The sequence below is a fragment of the Cyrtonyx montezumae genome, unplaced genomic scaffold (genome assembly GCF_038088225.1).
Source record: "Cyrtonyx montezumae isolate F1298 unplaced genomic scaffold, pur_monq_1.0 scaffold_4, whole genome shotgun sequence".
Taxonomy (NCBI): domain Eukaryota; kingdom Metazoa; phylum Chordata; class Aves; order Galliformes; family Odontophoridae; genus Cyrtonyx; species Cyrtonyx montezumae.
In genome coordinates this window covers 33,248,534-33,270,897 of record NW_027072045.1, presented here as the reverse complement: position 1 = coordinate 33,270,897, position 22,364 = coordinate 33,248,534, and the positions used below count along the sequence as shown (strand labels likewise).

The following is a 22,364-nucleotide window of genomic DNA, read 5'->3' as shown; positions in this document are numbered from 1 at the left end:
AAAACTAGTCCACATACTTTATTTTAATCAGAGGTAATTGGTATACTACGCTATCCTAAAGAACAATGCAACGCTTGTGTTTCGCTCTGACCATCTGGATTAAGTACTTTCTCTTGCACTGCTTGATTCTTTGGGGACGAGAGGCAACAGCTCTGGTTGCTTCTTCAAAATGGCAAACATTGCAGCCATAAATTGGAGTCCTGCTTTTGTCTTGCAGGTCCCTGCCAGAGGGCCTGTGTGTGGAAGGCAATGGTGCTGGTGTGCTCCCGGCTACTGCCGTGGTCGTTGCAGCATTACCCTGAGGTATAACATGGCTTTTTGTTCTTCCCTTTGAACACATATAGAAAAAACAGAAAAACAGCATCGGGTGACAAGTGAAATTATAAAATGCTTCTTACAAAAACATTCCCAATTGTATGTGTAGCCTTGGATAGTGCACTGTGGCCACAGCAAAACAGGTCTGAGCTCGTGGCACTGCTTGGTGTGCAGTTACCAGCAGAATCAGGGCTGTTCTTGCTGAGTGTGGATCCATTTGTAATTAAAAGAAGGCACACGGAGAGCGGCTGCTGTGAAACCCTGGGGGACTGACTGAAAGGGATGTGAGCAAAGGCCACAAAACCCATCGGTAACGTGCGCAGCTGCCTTCCCTCTGCTGTCCCCTGAAACCTCCCATCTGAGCATGGTGGTCAGGGAAGGCTCTGGGTTGTCTGCTGCTCACTCTCCCGCACCGCCATCGCAGCACAAGTCAGACGGAAGGCACGAGGTGCGATGGCAAAGTCTAGGGCAGGTGAAAACCAGAGCAGCACTGCAGGAGCTTTCCACCAGGCAGAGGCAGCCCCAGCTCAACCCTTTACACTGTCCTGAGTGCTCAGCATCTTCTCGGTGCTCTCCCAGGCTGCCTGATGCTCCTGGACAGGCACCCCTAGCGCCCACTGGGCTGTGAGCGCAGGGCCAGTCCCAGTGTCTCCATGCAAAGCAAGCTTAAAGCACCAGTCTCTGTTGTTTTTTTTACCAAAAGGAGCAAGCAGGAGGAAGAAGAGAACAGTGAGGCAGTGACTCAGCCACAAGGCTGTTTATAAAAAGGCACTAAGAAGTCCCACTGTTAGCAAGTGTCTAAGGCACAACCTCAAGAGCAGCAACTGGATCCAAGCAAGGGGCCAGCAGCAACCACTCCTGGCTTCCTCTCTTGGGGCAGTGCTGGGCAAGGGGTAAAAGAAGAACGCTTCGTTGCTTCTGTTTCATGAAGGTGCACAGATTTGCCCCAGTGGCCCCAGCAGCACCAAAGGAGCCAGCTGGCACCAGGCGTCCCAGAGCTGCACCAGGCTAGGAGCCCTCCTCCTCCAGCTCTGAGGGCGGGAGGACTCGGTTCAAAGTATTTCTGATAATTAAAAACCACTCTGATCCAAGCAGGAAAGTCCCACTAGTCAGAATAGTGAAAATGCCATGTTATCTGATCTCTATCATAGGGAATCAATCAATCATCGCTCACTCTTAATACAAGTATTTCTAGGAGGGGAAGTAGTGTTAATTCTTCTTTTCCAGTGACTGGTAGTACTCAGTTAGCACTTTCCAAGCTTTGGGGGCCATGAAGCCATCCGGTGGGTTTTCCCCTTCGCGGGCAAGCTTCCTCATGCGTGTTCCTGAGATGAAGTCAAAATCATCGTGCCTATAGCAAAACAGAGACGGGGTGAGATCAGCCAAGTGGCCCGCACTGTCCTGTTGCAGATCTTTGGCCATGCCACAAATGCAGCTACAAGCTCCTGCTGCCACCTCCCCACAGTAGCAGGCACTGGCAGCACCCCACCCCGTACTGAGGTTCCTGTCAGCAGCAGCATTGTCTCCTGAGGGAACTGCTTTCTCCCAGCGAGCTGCAGTTGTGGTGAAATTCCTCCCCAGCAGTTCCACAGGCTACAGAAAAGAAGGCTGTGGTGCTCACGTTACCTTTTTGGATCGTAAAAATCCATAGCTTGCTTCACTTTGTTGTAAGCCGCGACGCGGAAGGGGATGATCTCCACCGACGTCAGGCCTGGTGCCATGCTGAGGACCTTCCCTCCCTGTGTGGGCTCATACAGGTCCTTCTTGGTCTCGGGGTGAGGCATGCCTGCAGGATCACGCCCCACGATGTAGAAATTGGCGCCAGCGATCATACGAGCCCGACAGTGCCACTGCACCTGGGAAGGAGAGATGGGAAGTGCTGAGCCTAGCAGCCCTGACTGCAAGGAGCTCCTGGCCAGCCAGACCTCACGCGCAGCAGGGAAGGACAGTGGAGCTGTCAGCAGCCACGTCGCTTCTCACAGCCAGTCAGCACATACACATCTCCCACTGCATGGACCTGGGGCAACATTTCAGCTTTCTGTGGACAGCTATGGCAGTGGGAAAAGCAGAGTGGGAACCGGTTTGGTTCCACGGCGACAATGAACAGAGGAAGCGATATGCTATTTGAATGCTCAAGACAGGGCCCCATCAGCAAGCACCCAGCAGCTACCTTACCTCTGTAGGGCCGGCATAGAGCATGGGAGAGGGGAAGATGGCAACAACAGTTGATTTGGGGTCCAGGACGTGTTCTTCAAGCACCGCCGCATGCTGCTTCATCCGCCACTCCAGCGGAACATCGTCATCCTTGGTCCACCCACCCAGGGGGTGCAGGAGAAGCACGGGGTTTTTGTAGCCCCTCTGCAGGAGCTGGCGCCGTGTGTCCTGCATGAGCAGGGCATGCCCATTGTGCACGGGGTTGCGCAGCTGGAATGCAAAGACAGCATCTGAAACAGGAAAGTGAGAAGGTCACGGGCCTGTGCTGAGCTTCACTCTGCTCTGGTTCATTTAACTGCTCTATACATTTCGACACAATCAGAAGACAGGCAGAGATCTGCTGTCCTATCTTCACACGAAACAGACCTTAAATATGCATGTCCAGTGCCTCTGGATTGCTCTGCCAAGTTTATTTTCATTGCACATCCTTCCTTTGGGGCTGATTTCAGTCCAATCAGCAATTCTGCCTTGTTTTCGGTTGGTACTGGACAGAAATCCAAATCCCTGAGGAGCTTCCTGGCTCTTTAAGCAATCTGTCAGCTCCTCAACCTCGCAAAGTCACCTTCACAAAGGCCAGCACCTTCTTTCCCTCTGAACACAGCAATGAAACAAGCGTCTAGAGGGCTGGCATCTGCTGCTGGGATACTGCAGCACTACACAGTGTGGTAGGAGAGGGTAGAAAGAGTTAACATCATACTCAGCACATGAATCCTAATTAACTCTAATGCGTTGATCCTGCAGGAACACTACAAGGGCCATGTCTGGGGGGGCAGAGGTGAGAAAAAGCCAAAGCTGTCAGGTGTCACAGATTTATGACTCTAATTAAAAAGCCAGAACTACAGAATGGAGCTCCCACATTTGGCTGCTTCATGTACAACTGCGCTCTGCAGAAGTGCTCCTTAGCCCACACCAGGGCTGTTTGCACAGACACCTCTGGTACTCAGAAACAGGAATTCACAAGGAAGCGAGCAACCTTAGGGTGTATAGTACTTCCCACCTCTCAGCCCACCCCCTTGGGCAGACCCCACTTAGAAACACTTCCCTGAAATGCTCCAGCCTGGAATGACACAGCTGCAGGCCACAAAAGGTCTGTGTGCTAGCATGGGGTGCTGATGATACAGTGTGAAGTACAACCCAGTGGTGCACACGAAGTAACAGCACTGGTGGTGAGAATTCCTGACAAGGGAAGTGGTGTCATTGGCGCTAACCCAGGGCACTCACCGGCGTTCATTTCTCTGAACTTCTGCTTGAGCTCAAGTGGTGTCAGGCGGTCCTGGTCCAGGCCATCATTCCAACAGATCTTCTCCAGCACAGCGAGGTCTCCCCCCACCAGCCAGTCTCCACTCTCCATCACCATCTGTGAATTACGTATTATCAGAATGGCAAAAAAACCCACTCTCATTTCCCAGCCTCCTCTGAAACACATTAGGGACGGTTCTGCTTCTGGAGTGACCATCCTTTCCCTGTGTGCTGTAGGTCAAAACTACCACCAAAAGTGGCAAGGCAAACTGAATGTTGCAAGGAGCATGATGACACCAAGCAAGGCACCAGTGACTGCACCACCATACCCTGCTGCGTGCTACACTCTCTCCGTGGTCTGGGGCCAAGAAGTTATAGCACAGCCCTTCCTCCACCTCCACCTTTGCTCCTGCAAAGCCTTCCCACTGCGAGAGCTCTCTGGTGATCGTAACACCACTGTGTCATTCAGCCTCTATTTCATCCAGCATTGGAAACGCTACTTTCCCACCCAAGGCACTATTTTGGGAGCCCACAGCCCCATGATTTAACTAAATCTCCCTTAGCTGCAATAATGAGGCTTCTGACCCCGTTACCCTGCTCTGACCTGCCTCGTATGAAACCCTCAAATTTGCCTTAATGTGCTGTCACAGCTGTTTTTCTCACCATCAGTGGCATCACTAAACTTTCACAACTAAGATAAAAAGAGGCCTGTTTCAAGAGAACAACTGCTGCTAAATTATTAACAGAAGTATTTTAAGTTAGAGAACAAGAATTAGCATTGCTTTGGTCTTTGAAGTTCAAGTCACTTGGCATAACCTGGAACAGTCTCTTGCTATGTGATGATGGGAACGATGAGAACTGATGAACTATAGAGAACAACCCCTTCACTGACTGCCAATTTGAGTCAGGCAAATTGAGGAGTAACCCGTAGCTAAAAGGAGCACGAGCCAGGCTTCTGCAGTGTCTGACAGCATCACTCTTTTCAGAGAGAGTGGTCAGGTACGCCCAGGGAGGTAGTGGAGTCACCATGCCTGGAGGAAAGGGCAGATGTGGTACCTAGACATGGCTTTAGTGGGCATGGTGTTGATGGGCTGTTGGTGGACTAGATGGTCTTTTCCAACCTTAATTATGCTATGATTCTAAGGAATCATCACACTCCCGGGTTCAGGAAGCCTTTGAGCTGCTGGCTGTGCTAAAATCATTTGGAAGTTGGTATACTGGTAAAGACGAGGAAATTAAAACAGCAGCTCCTCAGAAGTATGATCACTCTCCCTTTCAATCGTTTATTACCCTTTTTATTATCTTATATTATGATGCTCTTGTTAAGCAGCACGTAAGCCTAAACATTCAGCCCTCCTGCGTGCCTGGGTAGTGATGGCTCTCCATGAGGAACTAGGCCTGGAGAGCTAACAACGTGGAAACCCTGGAAGGGTTTGGCTCTCCTGTGCACACCTCTGACCCTGCCCAAGTTTCCAGCAGCAGAAGGGATGGGACCAACCCACCTTGACGTGTGGGTGCTTGGCACAGGTGGTGCCCCAGATTCGGGCACAACGCTCCTCCTTCCTGTGCTCAAAGTACTCAGGGTCCCTGAGGATCGCCACTCTACGCCCCGCGTAGCTGAGCGCCAGCGCCCCATGGCCCTCCAGCCGCTGCTTGTCCTGTGCTGAGACCGGCAGCACAATGGGGATGCTCAGGTTGACAACACCATCTGCAAAGAGAAGGGTGGATGCCAGCGTCCTCCGAAGACCTAAAGCAGCCTCCCCGTGGCACTTGGGATGGACGGCAGGGTGTTGGTGGGAGAGGCTGGGGTGCACTGAGGTACTCAGAGGCACAAATTCTGTTGCTGAAGAGGATGGCCAAATTTTCTACCACTATCTCAGGGACTCACCATCAGTCACGTGAATTTATTCACTGCCCAATTTTTGTTTAAAATGATGCATTTGTTAACAAATGCCAACATTAGCAGGCAAAGAAAGCTCCTTATCTCAGCGTCAAAGAAGTCCTAAGGACACCTGAAGTGTCTCGTTGTTCTCTTTTTCTCTAGAAAGATTTGTTCTTTTCCAGTTAGTTGTTTTAAAGTCTCTACAGAGTTTAGATGTCCTTGGTGATCACAGCCCTGGCTATAGCCCCTGTATCCTCTTCCAGGACCTTTTTTCCTCAGAACACCAGCATTAGCATACCAAGATCAGTTTCTCCCATGGGTTGCCATTCATGAACAAGAACAAACAGACCATAAATCAGTGATTCACTTTGCTTGGATCTGACAGAAACCACATGGGACACCTGAGAGTCTTAATTGGAGGATTTTGACTATTTTGTTTAATCTTTATTAAGATTCTCCCATTTGTTTTAATTCATGACCAGATATCATTCATTAGACAGGCACCTTTGTGAGTAATTGGATACCCGTAACTATTGTCACATGTGAACAAATCAACCAATTAAATATATGAAGTTATTTGAATAATCTTTTTAAATGTGTTAATATTTAAATATTAAAGAAATATAATCATTAAATCTATTTTATATAACTAACCAGTGATCAGTCAATTAAGTCACCGTGGAAAAAGCTGGATTATGAAACCCACAAACGATGCTGAAGCTGAGGATCTCCATGCTCCATTTCCAAATGCAAGATACTAAGAAAAATCACTGCAGTGGAGGTGAACAATTACAAAATGAGTGGGATTTTTGTGAGGACCGGTCAGCACGGTGCTGAATTACAAACCAGATGTGGTTGTGTCCAGTCTTAATATTTTAACTAGCAAAAAAATTATAGCAGAAACTCTAATTGTAGTGATTTCCACATAACCTAAGGATAGTTACATACATACCAGCTACTGAGAGATTCCTTCCTGGGTGAACACAAACATAATTAAGACAATTAGCACTCACAGGCACCTGTTACAGTTTGTAGAATCAAAGTGGCTCAGTGAAAAACTTCAATGTAGATTTGCTCCTCGAAGTGTGAGAAAAGCTCCAGAAAAATGTGAGAACCACTCCAGGTGCCCACCTGCAGGCCCTGCTCTGCTGAGTGCGGACAGTCTTGAGCCTTTGCATATCACGTGTAGTGCCTGAACCCAGCATCAAACTGCTGCCCTGCGCGACCGTGGCAGGACCTCTGGGAGGAGGGTAGGACTCCCCACAGGGCATCCTGCATGAAGATCCTGAACCCCTGAGGCTGGCGACCTCTACTGGGTCTAAAACTCAACATATGCACTGCGTGCGCGGCAACGACATCTCTATCTGAGGCACAATGAAGGTTCAGGAATTGACCTGCACTGCTTGAATACGTATAAAAATACCCTTGACTAATTAAAGCTTATTAAATAGCTAAATCAGATTTATTTCAGGGTAAGGTAACGGGGAAAATATGAAAATAAGAAAAAAAAAAAAAGCCAAATCAGACTCTGGCTTTGTTTCCAAGGAACAGTTGCCCCCTCGCTCCCACTTGAAACTCAGCCTGACAGCCTCCCCTAGCTTGAGGTTTGCATCTTTATTTACCCCAAGAGATCTAAGCACAGTGTAAGGATTGTAAAGACAAAAAGACCAGCACAAACAAGGAGGTGTTGCAAAAAGAAGCAAAATGAGCACTCACCCATCCCCAAAGATCTAGACTTGTGGAGAAGGAGCTCCAGAAGGAGGGATCTCCAACAAGAGATCCTTCCTCAGTGGCAGTCAGCCCTTATATGAGGTCTAAGAGGGGTGCAGCCTGGCTCCATCCCTGCTGGTCGCAGAGGTGAATCGCCTTCACCTGTGCTCCCAGGGCTGACCGTGTCTTTCGTTGAAGTGCATGTTCAGTGGTTCAGGCTGTGACTCAGCAGTTCCCATACACACGGTATGAGTTGTACGTACGTATGTTACACACATACACACAGAGTGAACACAAAGCACGGGACCCGTACCGTTCAGCAGCGTGCCGAAATGGATGACCTGCAGGTACTCTGCCTCGCGCATGAAGCCCTTCAGTGGTGTGGCCCAGCCTTCGCTCAGCACTTGCACCCACTGCAGATCCAGCTACAAAACAAACCCAGATGGCTCTTACCACCAAGTTATACTGCTTCTCCCTCCCTTCTGCTGTGAAAGCAGTCTCACTGCATTAAATAAAGGATGCTCCTAAAGGGGAATAGGCAGTGCTGGGTGTTTGTGTGATGGTTTAGATTAGACATTCGGAGGAAATTTTGTATTCAGACAGTGGTGAGGCTTTGGGACAGGTGGTGACACCCATAGCAGCTGTGGATGCCTCATCCATGGAGGTGCCCAAGGCCAGGCTGTAAGGAGCCCTGAGCAACCTGATCCAGTGGGAAGTGTCCCTTCTCAAGGCAACAACTGGAAGTGGATGGGCTTTAAGGTCCTTTCCCACCCTAACCACTCTATGATTCTACGAACTGGGCCCTGAACAAAGCTTCTCCCCTTTGAACAGCAAAAGGACTGAGTTTCAGCACAGCATTCAAACCAGGTGATACCTTTGTGATCTCCACAGACGGCAGTGCATTTGCTTCAGCTCGGGCAGCATCGAGTTTACTTTTGGGTACAAACAACTCAAGAACGTCCTTCACTGATGCACAAGGCACAATGTTCTGAAAGAGAGAGAGAGGCAGCAATGGTTTTTAAATGCACGCCAAGAAGCCAGCATGTGAAGTTAGATTTAGAAGCTGACAGCGGTGGTGGTAAAAATAAGTGACCTACTTGTGTTTGCAGGAGCTCCACAACCTGCTGGATGCATTCAGACACTGATGCAATGTTTGTCTTCAGCACCAGTTCAGGAGATTCGGGCTTCTCATACTCTGAATCAATCCCTGTGAATCCTATTGGCAATTAAACCCAAACCAAATGTATTTAATGTAATACTCCATGCCCTAGAGTCCACACTGCACCAGCAACCAACAAGCATTCATACTCAGTACTGTAAGTGATGCTTGTGACAGCAGATAAGGAAAATAGGATACTCTTGTGTGCCCACCTTGAGATTTTCCACGTACAGAGCTGCAAAGATTAACTTTCTGAAGCTTTGGGAAGCAAAAGCCAAATTAGGAGCTGATTGTTCCGTACCTTTGATCTCTCCAGCTCTTGCCTTTTTGTACAGGCCCTTCACATCTCTGCTTTCACAAATATTTAGAGGAGCATCTACAAAGATTTCAAAGAAAGGCAACCCAGCTGCCTCATGAATTTTGCGTGCGTTTTGTCGATCCTGGGGGAAGAAAGGTAGGAAAATGTTATGTGTCTGCACCCAAACCCTCCGATGTTTCCTGAAATTTGACAGAGATAAATTACTTTCTGGTACAAACTTAATAAATTTAAACTAACTTTAATGAGGGCTTTTATTCCCAACACCCCCCCTTCTTTGAAGCTACTTTAGAAGACCTCTTCACTAAGCAGGACAGCAGAAATTGGGATGTGAATAATTATCTGCTCTGTGTTAAAAAAACAAGTTTTTGTTGTCTTGATAATATCATTTGGCGTTCTCAGGAAGCACAACAACACAGTAACCTCTACAAACAGAATACTAATAGTACAATAATAGGCCATTGACTTTATGCTGCTTCTCTGACAAAGTTGGCAGTAGGAGCCTACACAATGAGATTTCAAGTGTCACTGAGCTTTTAACCAATTCTGAATGCAATTGAAAGTCAAAAAACATTACGTCAAATGGCATTCCAGAAAACTGTACTGACGGTGTTAGTTCTGTACACCAGTGGCATTGCACAGAAGAATAGAGAAGATAAAGGAGCATCTGGTGCGAGGAGCATCCAAGAGATCAAAGCAGCTCAGGAAAGAGCAGAATATGATGCAGACAGTTTACCTTTGAGAAAGGAGAAATGAAGCTAGTTATGCAGACAAGCCCAGCATCAGCAAACAACCTGGCCACCTCTGCGATACGGCGGATATTCTCCTCGCGGTCCCCGGCTGAGAAGCCCAAGTTTTTATTCAAGCCGTGCCGAACATTATCGCCATCCAGGGAATAGCAGGGGATGCCATGAGAGACCAAGTACTCTTCCAAAGCAAAGCCAATGGTTGTCTTACCGGCTCCAGAAAGGCCTGTTGGGGACAGGAGAGTGAGATTTGGGAACAGGATGGCTGGGGGTCACCAGTAGAAAGTCACTGATCCTAAGCGAGGCGGATGCATCCTGACCCAGCTCTGTCCACTCACACATTTAATTTATACAGTCCACATAATGTCCTCCCATGTGGTCTCTTAAAAGTCAGTGGATAGGAAGTTAGGAGACCACTGTATACTTCAAAGAATAATCATCAGTGAAAGTTCAAACTGCTCATATACAGCGTCCTTAAGTGATACTAGAAAGAAGGGGATTGCCTTAGATAGGATGTTTCAGAACATCCTATTCCGAGGCTTCAGAAATGGTGTTAAAACAGACCAGATGCTGGCCTTCTTTCCAAGACTAAAGAGGAGAACAGAACAGAGATGTGCTTTATTCCCACGTTTAGCACACAAATTGATGTGGTGAATCAGAATGGCTTTACAAACCCTTCTGTTCATGTCTTTCAACATCTTCCGTCAGTCAAAGAAAACATCAGTACTTAACAAGCAAAGAAACATCTGAACAAGTGTCAAAAAAGAGAGTTGTATAAATGTCAGTGGAGAAAAATAAATGCTCCCTGGGTCCCAAATGTTGAGTTTATTTTTCAAAGCAGAAGAGAAAGGCAACACATGCACAGAAGGTGCATGAAATGCTGCACAAGGAATCACTTCTGCCATGATTCACTGACTGTATTTTCTTCTCAGACAAGAAGACCGACTTGTTTTGCTGCTCACAAGGATTTTGAAACACAGGAAACCTAGGTGCCCCCATTAATTTTCCACTGACCCAGGATGAAAAGCTCATTTCTGGACAATCCTGGGCACATTTTGCTGCCAGGGGCTAGGTGAGTTTGAGCCAAGGCTTCCTCAGCTTGGGAACACCAAGAGCAATCTGCAGGGCTTTCCATGTGTCCAGTCAAGGGAGCCAGGAAATGGAAACCCCAACAACAGCTGTGAAATTTTTGGGCAGCCACGGCCAGGGAGATCACCTTGCCTTGCCAACACCTCGTTCCTATACACAACTGCTTTGCAAATTTGCAATAGCTCACAAGGAGTGCTGGTGTTGCCTGCAGAACCCAAATCATCACCTCCAAGCCATCCTCCTCATGTGTGCAGCCATGTGGATGAAAATACCTGTTAGCCAAACTGTGCAGCCTCGGAATCCACCCCTGGTACCAACAACTTGTCCTCGCTTACTCCTGCTGACGTGATGGGCTTGGTAAACCACATTGGTTGATCCCTAAAGAAAATAGAGTGAAACAAAATGCTTTTGTTACCTTGCTGCACTCCATGCAACAGCAAATCTCAGCCAGGACTGAAGAGGCATGTACATCCATTGAAAATCAGCGCAAGCCATTGCAGCAAACGCTGACAACTTTGCTGTACATGAAAATGCTACAACCAACATGGTAAAATGGGAAGAAAACTGGGAAAACAGTGAGAAAAATATTTGCCTTTGGTGTCAGTTATGAGAAAGGAAAAGCCCCAGCAGGAGCGAACACAGTAATATTTTCTCCCTAGGCCGCATTCTGCTTGATGCTGGTTCATCCCTTTCAAATCTTTGGAACAGGGGGACGGTGGGAGGCTGCACTTTCCCACAGTTTGCATCGTGCTATGTAAATATTTCTCCATCTGAAGTCACAACTGGGAAGTGATCGTATTTCATAAGTCAGAGAAGGTTTTTTTGACAAAACAAGAAGAAAAGGAATGGGAGACAAAAAAGTTCACTGTTAAATGTGTTTGCAGAATAGCCTTTTTTCTCCTTCACTTTCTGAGTCAGCAACATTTTAGCATGATTTAGCAAAGGCAGAAGGAATCCCTGCAGTCTTGGTGTTTTGCAGGCAACAGAAGGCTGTCTGTTTAAAAATCTAAGTGCAAACTATTCCATAATAGAAGCAACACTCTGTTTCCTTCTCCTCTCTCAGAGGTCAGCATCCCAACAGCAATTGAACTCCCACCACAGACATGTTATCAGCTAGACTCAGAACTTCACGCCAAATCATTAATCATTAATTTGACTTTAACTAAAACCACCAGAACCAGCCCCTTTTTACACTTGCAAACCAGAGGTGAAATCTAAAACTTGCAATTGCTTGTGGGCACACAGAACCAATATGCAGACCTTCCGCAGGCATCGCAGCACACCGCTCCTTCCTCAAATCCTCCACTCCAAGAACCAGGTGGGATTTGGGTTATTTTGGTGTTTTTAGTTGGATGTTAAGTCTTTTTGGACATTTGGAACTTGCAAGCTGAGACATCACCAGTATTGTTTGATTTGTGCTTGTCCCCCAGTGGTCTGGACTCCTGAAGCATGACTACATATAGAAGGTAACGGCCACCAAGACAACCCCTGCTCCCAAAACACAAAGGTAAATTTTGAGGCTTTACTCCTCACAGAGGTCTGGCACCATGGCATGAGTGCCCGAACTTGCCCCTGTGCCAGCTCACCATGGCTCAGCCCTGCAGAGAAGCTGCTCAGTGCAGCATGATGTGTGAGCGGTAACTGCACAGCCCTCCAGTGCTCCAGCACATCGAGCAGCAGCTTTGCAATTAATCCACAAACGACAACACAGGGGCAGGTATTTCAGCACAGAGCAATGAAACCCACAAACTCCAAACAGCCTTTCTAAACCCTTTCACTGCCTGCGTCAGCAGGAACTCCTGAAGTATGCTGATTTCCTTGCATCATGGTTCTGCAAGGCGTTGATCTACCCAGCACAACGTGGACTATGATAACGTCCGTGCTGACACATTCCTACCTGGCTCACATCATCAGGTTTAAAGTCGACACTGCTGTAAAAGTGCATGAGGCACATCTTGGAGCAGGTTCTTTTGTTCACACTAGCATCTTGTGGAGCTTGGGAAAGCAACCCAGCAGTAATTCCTGACGTGGGTGCCATTCCTGCTCACGGCAGGTGTTGGAACTGGATGGGCAGGGAAAAACACGAAGACGTGGCTCCAGAGCTTATTGCTGCAGGCTCTGCTTTTCACCTTCCTCCCAGGAGCTTTGCATGAAGTTGGCAAACTACAGGCACCAAGATGACGTGTGAAATCCAACACTCTCAAGCCGACAGAAGGCAGACCTGACTTTTAATACCCTCTACTACATCCTGCCATCTTAACTAAAAATAATTATTTTTGTCTTGCTAGTTGAACTTGATGCATAAAAATTGCATTTCTGGGACTCTTGCTTAAGTGAAGAATTTCTTCTCCCAAGGCAATTCCCATAGCTGCTCTTGAAAATGGGAGCACTGACATCAAGAAGAGTCCATCACCACCACAGGGGAAATCCCTCCCGTATGAGAGTCATTTGCTGCAGAAAATAAAACCTATCACATGCAAAAGGAGGAAGAAGGGGGTTTTGCTTGTCAATGGTTCACCTTTACGAGCAGAGTCAAGGAACCTCAGAGTCTCTGTAGTCCTGAGTTAATGCTCACAACCCTAAACCGACTGACTTTTCCCAGATATCAGTGTAACTTGCTGAAAAGGCCTGGGACAATAAGTGTTTCAAAACTGGCTCTATTCTTTCGTAGGGAAAGACCCCAAAGAGCCAGCATTACCCTGGAAATTTCTGCCTGCTTCAGGTCCCAGGATCCCATTGCCTCAGCATGGAATTGGACTTGGAGGATGGAGCACTAGCTTCAGGCACTGATAAAGATATGACAAAATAATACAATTTAGTTGAGTAACACAGCACTGGATCACTGAACATCCTGCTGGGACTGCCAGCGTGCATAGGCAGGCTGCTGAACTGAGCTCCCTTTCTCCTTTGGTGCTCTCACAAACCCAAGCAGACCACGCGTGATCCTTGGCAAGCTCTACTTTTGCTGCTTGCTTGTCCTGGCACTGCTGCACCAGCGCCTTGTCCCTGCCAGGAACGTAGCAGAGGGACTGTCAGGGGCCCAGCAGAGAGCTCCCAGCTACCTGAAATGTGCAGAATTTCAGCTTGCAGACAGACGCTTTGAAATGCCAATCTTTGCTAACAAACACAGTTTTCAAGGTGAGGCCAGCCAGAGTACTCTTTTCTTAGCACATAGGAATTTCTGAGCTCATAGCAAGACGCCTAATTTTGAATGCTGCTAAAACACTCTTCTTCTTGTATAAGCCTGTGCATTTGAGGTGGACACCATCAAGTTTCATACAGCCCTCAAAAAAAAATCAGGCTCTATACACACGCTCATGTGCCTGTCACCTTGCAACCAGGCTCTGATTTCATGATAGTCAGACTTCAAAGAGGTGGGTTAGGCATCAAAGCTGTCACTCTGAAGCCACCCAGATCACAGTTCTTTAGTTTTTACTATCTCTGGACAGATGATGTCACTCTCCTCATTTCCTCAACCCACAAACACCAGTGAGTCACCGAGCTCACACATTTCCTCAACTAATTTGGAAGGCCAGGATGGAAGTTATAAAAGAAAGATTATTCTCAACTGCTTTTCAAAAATTACAAGGGACATCTGCATGGCGAGCAAGAATTTCGCAGCCAGAGCAGCTTGACAGCTGCTAGCAAAAATAACATGATGAACAGGAAACCCTTCCACGGATTCCCTATTTTTATACATATACATTCTGCTAAATTACCTCCACCGAACAAACCCATTTCAGCTGTTTGGCTCATATGCATGTTGCAAATACCACGTTTTACAAGGCAGGAGGAGAACTGCTTTGCTTTGATGCCTAAGTGTGCTACAAGGCTGCTCTGGATGATGCTGAAACATCTGACAGTCCCATGGGACCACGGCCAATACAAAACACGGTCCTCTTGCGAAACAACGGAACATAAATCATGTCCATACTATCGTTCTGGGGCTGGACACCCGCAGTTATTGAGTGAGCGTGTCCATTTAATGGTAGAGAAAACTGCAAAGAAAGGAACTGTGCAACCATGGGGTAGGTGACAGCCAGGATTCTCACATCAAATAGTGATAATCCTGCAAGCAAAGAACAACCTGCAGTACAGCATCAGGCGATCATCACTTCAGCTCTGCTGGGGTACAATACACGTGATCAAAAATACGGGCTCTGCTGCTCAAAGCTAAGGCTTGTAACCAGCTTGCACTGTGAGCCAACAGGGCAGAGCAATGTGCCTCTTAATTGACCTCATTTCTGTTTGAGAGCTCAAGAAATGAGTTTGTCATATCACTGTTTAAAAGCTGAACTGGTGGCACTTGCTCTGACACAAAACAGTGGCTCTGTGCCCCTCTGTGCAGTGAGTTTGCAATGGGGTTTTGAACCCAGAGGCCAGGAGCACACGGGTAAGATGCCAGCTCCATCTTCCATGAGGGAAGCAGGATCTCCTTCCAGCCCCAACCAGCACAGGCTGAACTGAGTCCATCACAACCCAACCACATTGCTACAGACAGCGGCTGTATGCCTGCAGGAAAGGAGCCCCGTGACTTCTGAGACGCTCAAGTGATTTCATCAGCAGCAGGAACAGCAGAACATCTGCAGGCATGTCAAAGTTCACCAGGCTTCAAGATACTTACTGCCACAGAAGAACCAATCCTCTTGCACCATTTCTCTACAGGATACTCAGGCAGCAGGCTGAAAAGATAAAAGCTGGGGACCCAAGGCCACTTGACCCTGGAGCAGTGGCACTGGGAAGCTGCTGAAACAGAACTGAGTGTTGCAGCACCTACCACCAGCCCTGGATGTGCAAAACATCAGAAAACATAAAACAACATAAAACACAACAGGTTTATGATTTCCTCCACAGCAGGGGCTCTGCTCCCAGACACGAGTCTGGGCTGGCATCACCTTGAACACTACTAGTCCTCAATCTGGTGACTTCCAGACTGCATGTCCTTGACTTCAGAGTGGCATTTTCTATTTCAAAACTAAACATTTGCAAAGTGCAAACAGTGAGGGAAACTCAGCCAAAACTGCAACACAGGACACGGTTCAACAGAACTTGATGCCAGACAGACCAAGAGTTCACTTGGCTTGAAAAAAATAATCATTAGATAAATTCATTAAAAGAATCAAGGATTAGTAGGTCCATGAAGCTGCCAGACAGCACCTGGTACCTCAGGTCAAACACAAATGGGATGACACACCAGGACATATATCTCAGTGTAAACTCTTCCGTGGGCCCCATACCAGGCTTCTGTTGGAGACTCCAGGTGTGTCCAAACAGTCTTTTCCTCACTCAGCACCTCTAAATCCCTGCCACACTGCACCTCTAAATCCCTGCCACACTGCACCTCAAAATCCCTGCCACACTGCTGCCGGCCAAGTGACAGCTTGTGTTTACTGGGACACCATTTACCATGCCACCTACACCACCATCTGCACGGACCAGGCTGCAGAGCGTGTGCTCTCCAGTTTGGAGACTCTGTGGTAAAGGCTTCCTGTCCTATCTGCATATCCAGCCCACACAGCTGTGACAGAAGCATGTAATCACAGAACACCCTGAGCTGGGAGCGATCCGTAAGGATCACTGTGTCCAACCCCTGGCTCCACACAGAACCACTCCAAACCCAAACCCTGTGTCTGAGGGCAGTGTCACAGTGCACCCTGAGCTCCAGCCATCAGGCCTGTGCCCGCTGCCCTGCACAGCCTGCTCCATGCCCACCGCCCTCTGGGACAGGAATGTTCCCTCACACCCTGCTGCCTCTCCACTGACACAGTTCCATGCCGTTCCCCTGGGTGTAACGCTGACACCAAAAGCCATGTTCACCTCCCTTAAAATCAAACTTGTCTCTCTTCCCACCCCCTTGGGGTTCATCTACACAAGCAGATGATCAGTAAGGCTGGGTAGGACTGAAAAATGACCTCCTACCCACAATACATTTTTGCACTAATGTGGGAAGTTGAAAAATGGGAACATACTGTTGTGCCAGAGATTCTGTGAAGACCTCGAGGTCAGAAAGTCTTGGAAATGCAATTTCAAGTGGTCATTTTCCGAAGATGAGCAATCTAGCAAGTGGGTGGCAAAAAAATCCTCAACAAACTCCAAAGCACTGTGTCTAAAGAAAAGCCACGCTAAGAAAAAGAGACTGCTTAGGCTGACTTCCCTCTCAAGCTCTGCTCTCCAAACAGGCCAGCACGCTTTGGCACCTGCTCAGCAGATAAAACTCTTGACACCAACAGCTGTAACTCTGCCAAGCTGTAAGCAAACAAAACCCGACCGTGCCACAAGGATGGGAGGCTACACACACAACTGGCAGCGAGATGAGCCTGGCAGGCAAATCCCAATCTTCTAGCATCCCATTTCACGACACACATCCAAACCAAGTTCCTTTGGCCCTCACTCTTTCTGCCTCCCTCCTTTTGTTAATGATACATTCTGAGTACATTTTCACTTAAAAATGACGAAGCTGTGAAGCCATTAAGGAGCTATTTCTCACTTCCCACAGCTGTGATTCAGTGCTAAATCTGAGATTAATCGTTAGTCAATACTCTCACGCTAACAGTAAAGTGATAACTAATAAATCACATGACATTTCTCTGAAAGGACTTGTAAAGTACCAAAGCGTATGAGCACTGCAATCAAAGTACAAGTTCAAGGCAGTGGGTATCGTTAGAGAAGTATCAACACAGGCCCTAAACCCCTTATCTTCTGTGGGCATGTACAGCTGCGCATTTATCTAAAATACCTGATTTCAGATAGAAAAGGTATTTTCATTTTTAAAGACTACTCAAAGACTCCCTCCAGGATCAACATCAGCCCAGCAAAAAGTGCAAGTATGCCAATGTTCTGAAAATCCTGAGGAAAAGCAAAATCCTTGTGACCTAAATCTAACTCACAGCTGCAGTGCACATGTCTGGATAGCTTGAGGCCTCCAAAATTGTTCCCTGTACGGCCTGAAATCCCTTGCAGGAGCTGCCCACAATGCATACAGATGAAAACCTATGCCTGAGAGATGGGTTTTGGCATGGGCTGTAACTAGCTGGCAGCTTCTCCGTGACTTCACTGGTGTTGCTCAAAGAACAGATGAGGCCGGATGCTATTGATCCAGGGGGTCAGGCAGCAGGAGAACAAACGAACCACTTGTCCCTACAGGAAGGAAAATGACAAACCTTGTAGGGCCGTTTAAGCAGGGACCACTTGCCCTGCAGAAAAGCACAGCCGCCCTTCCCCAGCATGCAGCTCCTGGGGCTGGACCACACTGATCACTTTGTTCCCCATCCCCTGGGTGACTCAGCCTCCCACGGAAAGAAAGAGCCATTCATATTTGGGAGCCAGCAACTTTTTCTGTCTTTTCTTGAATGAAATTCCCCCAAACGAACAGCGCTGCTTTCAAAGGACAGTGTGGTTCATAGCTAATGGGTGGTATGCTGGCAGCCCTGCAAAACAGCATGAGTTAGTGAAACAGCAGGGCAAGGGAAACAGACCAGGAATGGAGCATACAGCAGCAAAGGACTTAAAAAAGAAATAGGGAGGGAGCTATAAGAAACAATAAAAGTTGAAATGACAGCATATTGTGATAGTCAATCTCATGACATCTCCTCGATCTTCAAAGAAAACAGAAGTCAATAGACAGAAAATAGCACAAGGAATAGCAGACAACCTAAGTATGCAAGAAACTAGAATATGGTCACTGCTTACTACCACGGTGCAATGACAGTGTTTGAGGAAGCGCATGGCAGCTGTAAGCCCAGTCCCGAGGGGTGCACCATGGCCAAGCTGTGTCACTTCACCAACCTCAGCAGCTGCTGGAGGAGCTCTGCAGAGCTGCTCTGAATATAAACACCCTGAGAGATGTCTGAAGATCGCTCAGGCTTTATATTTAAGGTAGGAGTGAAAAATAAGCAGACAAACAAACTTTTACAACCTCTTTTGGCTTATTTCACATTGGTTCACAATCAGAACGATAAAGCTGTACAAACATCACCGCACGGCTTGCAATACCACAGTCCATCTGAACTCTGCCCTGCGGCTGCACTTTTCTCAACATGAGAACTGCTTTAAGGAAAAGAAGTGAACCCTTCTTCATCTTTCCTCAGTGCTGTCATCTAATCTCACAGGTTTGCCCTTTTTTTCTTAAATAAACTGAAAAAAAGATCAACTTTTTTTTACATGTTAATTTACCTTTAAATAAGGACCTTAACTTGCAACTGTGCACACATTAAGCCCTGTGCAAGTAAAACTGATCCTTCAGAAGTTATGGCTTTGGGGTCTGCTGGGCTACTGAAACAGTTCCTCAGTGAAGTTAGAGGATGCCACGTGTCACATCACTCAGCTGCTGGAGACACCCTCGCAGAGCCGACAGATGACAAGGCTGCAACAGTTACCCTGAAGAAGGTGGTTTCACTAGGGGCTCTCATTCTCCCCACAGCATCTGTAAGGATATTCATAGAGACCCGGCCAGCTGACCTCTGCCCAGTGCTGCCTCGTCCCATGTATGACGCTCCCAGCTGGGTTCAGACAGATCTCCTGCATGCTTACCAGAGCACCTCGATCCCACAAGGAATTTTGAGCTGCACTTTCCACACACTCGTTGCTCTGTTGGAGGAGTGAGCTGTGCTGTTGGTTGCCCTGGCAAGGGGACAGTCCCTAAGGACACGGCCGTGGCTGTGGTCTGCCTCTCGGGGCACACTGTGTCCTTCTGCTTGCTGTAAGAACACTGCTCAGTGCAGAAAGGCAGCAAGCAGAGGAAATACCAGCGGCGCCGCAGGTGTAGAGAGAACAAGCTGCTCTTTCGTTGGGACTGAAAGAACTACTCAGCCATGAATGCTGCACTGTGCAATAAACAAGAGCTGTTCCACAGCTCCACGTTACTCACTGCAATTACTTCAAGGTACGCTTACTCCTGAGAGTAAGATTTCACCATACAGGCACACAGGAGGTTTATATAAGGAGTGTTGAAGTCACCATTACAGATTGTTCTCTCTCTCCAAAAGTCACCTCCAAAAAGGGTCAGGAATAAGCACTGCCGGCTGTCAATGAGGTCTCTGAACTGAAGGAGACCCACAGACAGGGAGAACTTCATGCCTCTCGCAGTGACACAGGCAGAAACGAAGGGAGTGTCTCCACGTTGCCAGCAAAAGAAAGATTCCCTATATTGAGGGCCGGGTCCTATCCAGAGCTAAGGGGCCCGACTGATTTTTAAAGGTAACACAAGCAGAGACCAAAAATCCTAAGCTTTCTTTTTGCGTCTTACCGTAAGCTCACGTGAATGAATGGTTGCTAGGTGAAAACAACCTCAAACTCCACGCACCATGCAGCGTGAGTATGTGTTTTAAGCAGTGGGCTTCTGGATGCTCAGTGTGCGAAATGGGGAGTGCAGTCACACCACAGTCAGCTCACCTCGTAGCTGCACTGCTGCACCTTTCAGCAGCGGGCAGCCAAGCAGCGTCACCTACCAAACCCATTCCTGGCGTACCTGTGGGCACAGAATACAGCTGGAAGCATCCGTTCTCCCCCTGGAGCGCTCCTGAAAAGCCTCACCAAGCGCTGCCTGCGGGAGGAAGACGAACGCATCGCCCTCACCGTGAAGAAGCGGTAGGAACCGGGATTTTAATAGGTGGGGAGAACGGAGAGCAGCAGGCTGAGGAAGGAGCGAAAGAGGGACTGTGCCGGCGGGGTCTCGGCCGCGGAGGTGACGCAGCGCTCGCTTCTCACGCCCCTTTTCCCGTCTCTCTGCGCCGTTCTGCAGCTCCAGAGCTCCGGCAGCCAGGCTCCCGGCCGCACGTGCACCTTCCCGTCCTTTTTGCAGCAAAACCTCCGACAAAGCGCAGCGGTCCCGCGAGCGACCTCACCGGCACCACCCGCGTGCCACGCGTGCCAGCTCCGTCCGCAGCCGCCCGCACGGACCCGGCTCAACACCCTCGGGATCGGGCGGGCCGGCGCACGGCGCTCCGACAGCAGCTGTCAGGCGGCCGGCATCCCTTTGACAGCGGGGTACAAAGACCGGCTGATAAAAGACATTCTTCTGCCCAGGGCGGGGGCGAGCAGAGGGAGCGCTGGGGAAGCCCGTCTGCAGCCGGCCCCGAGAACGCGGCGCCGCCGACACGCAGGGCTATCGCGCCCCGAAACAAACCCCTTTCCCCCCCTCCCCATAACTCCGGCTCCCCGGGTCGGGGCTGCGGCGGATCCCGGCGCCCCGAGGGAGCGCTCCCGCGGCGGAGCGCGGTCCTACCGTCTGCTGGCTGCTCGACATGGTGCCGGGCGGGCACTGCGGGGCAACGCGGGGTATTGCGGGGCACGGCGGGGCAGAGCCCGGCGGCCAGCGGCGGGCTATAAGGGCTCCCGCGACACGTAGCTCGGCCCCGGGCCGGCCCCTCTCGACATGAGCCCTCCTCCGTCTCCTCCTCCCGCCGCATCCACCGACGTGGCGGGGAGCGGAGGAGGAGCGGCCGCGGGGCCCGGCGCGCTCCGAAGGCGCAGAGGCGCTCCGTGCCGTTCCGTGCCGTGTCCCGCCGGGCGCGGCCCCGGGGCGCTGCGCTGTGAGCTCCGGTCCCGCAGCCCCGCGCTGCTCCGCCCTGCGTGGACGGTCCGCCGGAGCGAGGCGTGGCACGGAGCGCCGTTCCGCTCCTCCCGCGGCACCCGGCCGGCTCGTCGTGCCAAGCCGAGATGGAAACCTCTTCTTCCTCGAAGCCTGCTTGTTTATAAGCTCAGGGGGACCGTTTGGGATTCGCCCCGTTGGTTTTGGCTCGGCTACCACAGTCAGCACACGGCGGGGCTCTTTGCCGGCTTCGCGCAGAGATGCGGGCAGGGCACGGGAGAAAAAAAGGTCCGACTGAAAGCCTGCCTCTCCCAAAAGGTGAGATTTGTCCTTCCTCACCGCCATGGTGGGAAGGCCTCCAGCTCAGCTCGGTAACAGTGGGAGCGTTCAGGGAGCAGGAAGGCCCAAGAGAAGGACCGAGGCTCCAAGCATCTCAAGTCAGCAGCCATAGGATCACCCCTGAAGGGTAGCAGTACTGCCAAAAAAACCAGTCTGCCAGTTCACTCTGCAAATGCCAAGAAGGTTGGGAAGAAACACGCAGTAGTCCACTGGCACGTAAAACCAATCAAGAGGGTACCACGCCTCGCGGCTTTTCAGAAAACCCACAGCTAACCCATGGAACTTTCCACTGTTAAAAAAAGCTCAGAGCCCAGGACTTTCCCAAACCAGTGGACAGTGTCAGTGTCCCAGTGGAGTGAAACCGTACAGCAGCCTTGGGATGACCCGCAAGCCATTGGTAAAGGAAGAATCATTCACAGTGGGCGTGTAATGCCACATGTGATGGCTCAAATTCTTCCATGTGCCGTGGGGATGCACAGACCCATCCAATATTGCACTTGTTCCTTGACCACTTCCTTCTGTTCCCCAATCCCTACCCATCCACCCATGAATCCAGCCCACAGCTGTGAGGATGGCTATGCAGACAGTGCTGTTTCCCCCCTGAGCAGGAGATAACTCACTTCTAATCTTGTCCGTAAGAACAAGCACTCTCCATGGTTCCCATAGGTGGATATTACTTTGAGCAGGGATGAGTTGGAGGTGAAGTAATGAAGCTGGAAAGGTGTAAGGAGGCAAGGAACACCTGCTTCAACCAACTCCTGAAGCCACACAGCTATTACAGTGTGATAGCTGCACTAATCCATGGTGTAATTCCAATTAAACTCACT

The 22,364-nt window shown here is 49.2% G+C and overlaps 1 protein-coding gene across 2 annotated transcripts; it reads right to left on the bottom strand.

The window, feature by feature from the left end:
* Window positions 1–20,932, bottom strand: PAPSS2 (3'-phosphoadenosine 5'-phosphosulfate synthase 2). 2 transcript variants are annotated; one of them, XM_065746924.1, is made up of 12 exons: window positions 20,893–20,932; window positions 10,943–11,048; window positions 9,572–9,807; window positions 8,821–8,959; window positions 8,458–8,576; window positions 8,235–8,348; window positions 7,674–7,785; window positions 5,271–5,476; window positions 3,751–3,886; window positions 2,491–2,759; window positions 1,942–2,171; window positions 1–1,666 (listed from the first exon to the last, which is right to left on the bottom strand). In XM_065746924.1, the coding sequence occupies exons 1-12, from the start codon at window positions 20,911–20,913 to the stop codon at window positions 1,525–1,527; spliced, it is 1,830 nt and encodes a 609-aa protein (XP_065602996.1). In that variant the 5' UTR covers window positions 20,914–20,932; the 3' UTR covers window positions 1–1,524. The 2 variants fall into 2 exon arrangements, with proteins under 2 accessions (XP_065602996.1, XP_065602995.1); XM_065746923.1 differs by lacking the exon at window positions 20,893–20,932 and adding an exon at window positions 17,831–18,191.
* Window positions 20,933–22,364: the final 1,432 nt, after the last annotated feature.

Coding starts and splice junctions, on each gene's coding strand:
- PAPSS2 (XM_065746923.1), bottom strand. CDS start 17,896: ATGCTGGGGAAGGGCGGCTGTGCTTTTCTGCAGGGCAAGTGGTCCCTG. Junction 9,808..10,942: donor CTGCACAGTTTGGCTAACAG/GTATTTTCATCC, acceptor TGTCCCCAACAG/GCCTTTCTGGAGCCGGTAAG. Junction 3,887..5,270: donor CCAAGCACCCACACGTCAAG/GTGGGTTGGTCC, acceptor CGTAATTCACAG/ATGGTGATGGAGAGTGGAGA.